Source organism: Panthera uncia, chromosome D1 (genome assembly GCF_023721935.1).
Source record: "Panthera uncia isolate 11264 chromosome D1, Puncia_PCG_1.0, whole genome shotgun sequence".
NCBI lineage: Eukaryota > Metazoa > Chordata > Mammalia > Carnivora > Felidae > Panthera > Panthera uncia.
Genome location: NC_064808.1, coordinates 48534591 through 48540430, shown reverse-complemented (window position 1 = coordinate 48540430; position 5840 = coordinate 48534591). Strand labels below are relative to the sequence as shown.

Genomic DNA, 5840 nt, shown 5'->3' with positions numbered 1-5840 from the left:
GTGTGTGAGATAGTGGAGGAGACACAGAGAGAGAGGGAGACAGAGTATCTGAAGCTATGTCTGAGCTGTCAGCACAGAGCCTGATGTGGGACTCGAATTCACAAACCATGAGATCATGACCTGAGCCAAAGTTGAGTGCTTAACTGACTGAGCCACCCAGGCACCCCAAGATTTATCTTTTAAAGTTCCACTTTTTTCCTATCCATGTTGATTGTGGTTGACACCAGGAAAGCATGATTTCAAGGGTCAGTCCTACCAGCTGCCATTAGATTGAAGCTGGTACTGCCGAAGCGACTGCCATTTGGAGTAGAATTGCAACAAGGTCCTTTTGGACTGGCTATTTTTGTCAAAGTTAAAACCAAGTAGAGAATTGGCATGACTCTGAGACATCATCATATTATTCAATCAAACCTTGACCTTGCCAGTTCAACTTCTGTTTTTCACCTGGGATGAAGACATAAGCGTGGTGTGGCTTTCATGATATCTCAGAGCCAGTGATCTTCCAATAAGCTGTGAACTCCTTCAGAGCAGAGACCGTATAAACCCAGGGCAGTCCCATAAATGGTCACCTCTAACAAAAACTTATTGAATGAATGAATAAATGAATGAACAAAGGAAACAACAAAAAGTAAAAAGTGAATATTTGGCTTAGGAATTAGGCTTTCAGAGACTTTTTTTTTTTTTTCCTGAATGGCCTTATTTAGTCACTCCCCCTCAGGACTATGAAAAGGAAATTTCAGGACAAACTCTAATGAAAAAATTTCCAAGTGCATATTTAGTGCTCTACTGAAAAGATTATAAACATTCAAATAGCATTCAAACTGCTTTCAACCATTTGATGGTTGAAATTTCTTTTTGTGAAAATCCAATCGGTTTTGCATCTCTACTTCTTATTTCTGACAGAGGCAATATTTACAAAAAATTTGCTTTTCCCACAGCTGAATGGCAATGGGAATAGTGTTTTCCCCTTTATTACCATCCCTGGAACAGAAACTAACACAATAGGAGCTGATATAGAAGTGATATTGTTTCAATAAAGGGGTCCCTCTATTTATGACTAACAACATTAGAATAGCAAGTAACCGTCAAATGTTACAAGATGAGACATTGTTCTGGGGAAGATCAAACAGTTAGTGATTTGACTCACCATAGAAAATATGCCAAATAGTTTATCATTTAGTTTCCCACAATAAAAGAAATGAATCATCCTATGTTTATAAGCAAAGTGTCTGGGGCACTTTGGGCCAACCAAAGGAAATTTAACAAAAGTCTCTAAAAACAGTAGTCTGTAAGTGAAAAAAGATACTCAAGTATCAAGTGAGACTTCAGGGAAGTTTCTCATGTAGTTCTTTGCTCCCCACCATTGGGTGAATATCTAGAAATATACCAAGGGAAATCCTGTTTTGAACAATAATCTGTGTGAGTCCATGATGTGGAACCAGTTTGATCACCCCAAAATAAATGTATCTTTTCTTACTCATTCACAGAACAGGTTTCACTCCAGGAATAAAAATCTCATCTACTCAGTTTCGTGAAGCCCTACAGTGCTTAGTGCAACAGAGTGGGCCTTCAGGTCAGTCTGAAAAGTTACAATGACTTTGAAAAGTACTTCTGCTTTTAATAGCTAGTAAAATTTATAAGCACACATGCTCTTTGTTACATCAGACCCACTTTGAAGAATCTGTCAGAAATAAAATATCAGTATGATTATATGGATGTATGGAATGAGATGTTTATTGAAGTTTTGTCTTAATGACAACAATCCGGTAATGACCTAGATGATCGTAACAGAGGAACAGATTAACTGTTGTATTATATATTATATTAAAAAATGAATGACAATAACACACTACCAATATAGGGATCCCTAATATATTATTGACCTTGGAAAAATAACAAATTAAGCATGTTAATACTGAGTATATAGACTGGCCATTTATTATATTTAAACAGAGTTTAGTCGAGCAGCGGCCAAACAGCACATAGCTTCTCAACACAATCAGAATATGTGTGAATCCACCTTTCTTCGCCACAATTTCATCAAAGCTCTTTTCATCTCACTGTTTCTCAAGCTGTAGATCAGTGGATTCAACAGAGGTGTAAGAAGTGAGTAAGACAATGACATCACCTTCTTTGTTTCTGGGGAGTAGCCAGATTTGGGTTGGATATAAGTCATATTGGCTGTGCCATAGAAGAGGGTCACAGACGTGAGATGGGAGGCACAGGTGGAAAAGGCCTTTTGCCTCCCGGTGGCCGATGGCATCTTCAGGATGGCAAAGAGAATCCGAATATAAGACAAGAGAATCAACACAAAGGGGACCATGACAATCAAAATGGTGCCAGTGAATGCATAGATTTCAAACAGAAAGGTGTCTGCGCATGCAAGTTCTAGCACAGGGGGTGTCTCACAGAAGAGATGATTGATTTCATTGGGGCCACAGAAGGGAAAACTGAAAACCCATGTGGTCTGCACGGTAGCCACCATGATCCCTGAGACCCATGAGAACATTACTAATTTCATGAAAACCCTTTTGTTCATAATCATTGGGTAGCTCAGAGGATGGCAGATTGCAGCAAATCGGTCATAAGCCATCGCCCCCAGGAGAAAACATTCAGTCCCACCAAAAAAAAGAATAAAATACATCTGTGCAAAACAGCTCACAAATGAAATTGACGTTTTCTCAGTGGAGAGGACCACCAGCATTTCAGGCATAATGACTGCACTGAAACTCACATCCACCACAGACAGGTTCTGCAGGAACAGGTACATAGGAACGTGGAGGCTCTGTTCCAGGGAGATGATGACTATAATGATGGCATTTCCCATCAGAGTCCCAAGGTAAACAACCAAGAAAACCCCAAAGAGCTGCTCTTGGAGTTCAGGAAAGTTAGAAAAGCCCAAGAGGATGAATTCAACCACAGAGCTTTGATTTTGCCTTTTCATTTCAGTGGTGGAGAGTATATTATTTTTGTGGACATATGTATATAAATTATGAAGTCACGGTCCAAAAGCTGAGAGTTTTAGTCTGAAATTATTGGCAGAAGATGTAATCGTGAGTTCATTTTGACAGATCTTCAAGTTGGCAAATCTTGAGAATAGCCAATATATTAGAATAGTGAATCTTTCAAATACAAATGAAATGAGGAATTTTTGTGTCAGAAATATTCCTTTCAGTTTATGAAAAGCAAGTGTTCTCTGGCAGCTTTTTTGTTAGGTTGAAAATAAATCCCATTCTTAAAACTTGTAATCCATTGTCCATGATATTCATGTATGCATTTCTGTTCTTTCCAATTGTATATTTACATGTGATTTTTCCAATAAAGTGTTTGAAATAAATAACAAAAAAAGACACAAGTTTATAACTATTAATTCAAAATTAAAACAAATTTTGATGAATATTTATTACAAATTCAAATTTATTACAAAATTCAAAATACATTTCTCTTGCTTTGTTAAAAATGAAATACATGAGGGCCACCTGGGTGGCTCAGTCAGTTGAATGTCTGATCCTTGGTTTTGGCTCAGGTCATGATCTCACAGTTCATGGGATTGAGCCCTGGGTCAGCCTCCACGCTGACAACATGAAGCCTGCTTGGTAGTCTCTCTCTCCCTCTCTCTCTCTCTTCTCTCTGCCCTTCCTCTGCTCAAGCTCATTCTCTCTCTCTCTCCCTCTCAAAAATAAATAAACTTTAAAATTAAAAAAATGAAATACATGAATAATATACCCAAACAAGCAGAGAAACACTCAAAAGGGATTGAATTTAGATGCACTTATCTCAACTGAACATAAGTAAATTGTTTCAAGCATATTGATTTCTGGTTAGAATGGGACTAATTATATTGAAATACATCTAAATGGGAAAATTTAGAGGTCAGTTCTCCACCGTCCATCCTTGTGACCATAAAGTGGCTTTGGGGGCTATATAAAATTCCATTTTTAGTTATTCTGATCCTGTGATTTAGCCTCTCTTTCTCTCTCTCTTTCTCTCTCTCTCCCCCTCCCTCTCCCTCCTTCTCTCCCTCTCCCCCCACCACACACACACTATTAGCAAGTTCATTTAACCATTAACAATTTAATAAACATATCATTGATTGCATATCTATCATGTGGGAGCCTGTGTACCCTCAAAGATACATTTGTGACATAAATTCAACAGAGAGGTCTTTCCTGGCTACACAACACAAAATCGCAGCCCCTATCCCCTACTCCAGCACCCTGTGACTCCCATCTCCCTGGTTTATATTTTGCCATAACACTCATCACCAGCTGAAATAACACATAGTATTTGGGCTTTGGCTTATTATCTAACTCCCCCTTCTGGCATGTAAGCTCCAGAAAGACAGAAACTTTGTTTTGTTCTATTCTTTCCTGTGTTCTCAGTGCCCAGAACAGATAATAAATGATACAATAAATGCAACACCAACATTTGTTGAATATATCAAAGAATAAATATTAAAATTTAGAAACCTGGACTCTGCCTTCAAGGAATATAGTGTCTGAAGGAAAAATAAGTCAAGGGAATAGAGAGACCCTGCAGACCCTATAGGGGTCCTAACTCTGCTACTACCTCCAAAATGAGTCTTTGACTCTTCCTGTACTCAGGTTCACTCATGTGGTTTGCAGCAGGAAGGTAGCCCTGGACCTGACATGAGTGTTTCTCTGATTTGTTCACAGAAAACTGCATGCTTCTCCTCCATTCAGATGAGGACAGAGCTGAAGGGAAGGTAGAAAAGTGGGTGGGCACCTAGAAGACATATATGCTGCCTGAGTCCTTTGGGCCCACCAGTCCCAGGCCCAGCTGACCATCTTCCTCCCAGGAAGCACCTCACTTCTCCCCCTTGTCCTGGGGCAGAAGAAGTGAGCACCTCTTGGCAGAGAAGGAGCACCTCACTTCTCCCCCTTGTCCTCCCCAGTCACCCAAACCTATGTCCCCAGCATCCTATTTATTGTCAAGCCTACAGTGAGGTCTTTAAAATCTGGAGTCCCTCTGGTCTCAGCAAGTTCATTCCCCCCCGCCCCAACACTGCTTCAATTCATGGCCTCTTTTCTTTGCCTGCCCCTCTCCACCCTACCCCCATCATTAAATAGTCTCCTAACTGGCTTCTCCACATTTTGTGACTTCTCTTCCAATCTATCCTTCATACCTCTGACAAAATAATATCCTCCCTTCCAGTACCTTCAGAGTCTCCTCTCATTGGTAAAATAAAATGCTCACTTCTCAAGCTGGCATTTAAGGGAAACTAGATGGAAACAAGTGCTCTAGAAATTTTAAAAGGGAAAAAGTACTTTGGAATGGCAAGAGGAAGTAAACAACCATAATCACAGGATGTCATGGGTGGAAGGGCCAGGAAGTGGAAGGAGGAAGGCAGAAAGAGGCAGGCTGACTTGCTCGAATCAAAGGTACTCGATGACATACATCTCAGTACTAGAATGAGGGCCTCCTGGCCTTGAAGGGGGTGCTTTGAAAACGAGCAGACTTTCACTGTGGGACAAGATGAAGCCAGAAGGATAGAAGGACAAGCAAGCTGAGGATATGTACTGTTTTCTTGACCTCAGATCATTAAAACATTAACAGATGGTAGAAGGCAAGTTGATTTACAGAGTTTAACTCTGTATTGATAAATCGAATACCATATGTATTAACCTCAATAATTACATACTGGATATCAAAAAATCTCCTAAAATTAGTAGACTTTGCAGAAAAAAACCATGTAAGTACCTTTTCTAGTAGATAAAAAATACATATATTAAGCACCGAGTATATAAAACCAATAAGTTTTAAAATATGAAAATTTAGAGAATCTTGAAAGAAAAAGAAAGAAAGAAGAGAGAAGGAAG

At 39.4% G+C, this 5840-nt stretch overlaps 1 protein-coding gene across 1 annotated transcript; it reads right to left on the bottom strand.

Moving 5' to 3' along the window:
* Positions 1-1999: 1999 nt before the first annotated feature.
* On the bottom strand, positions 2000-2944 carry LOC125916587 (olfactory receptor 10A3). Its single transcript, XM_049622882.1, has one exon. The coding sequence runs from the start codon at positions 2942-2944 to the stop codon at positions 2000-2002; it is 945 nt and encodes a 314-aa protein (XP_049478839.1).
* Positions 2945-5840: the final 2896 nt, after the last annotated feature.

Excerpts from the sequence above, each read along its gene's own strand:
- LOC125916587 (XM_049622882.1), bottom strand. The coding sequence starts at position 2,944 with ATGAAAAGGCAAAATCAAAGCTCTGTGGTTGAATTCATCCTCTTGGGC.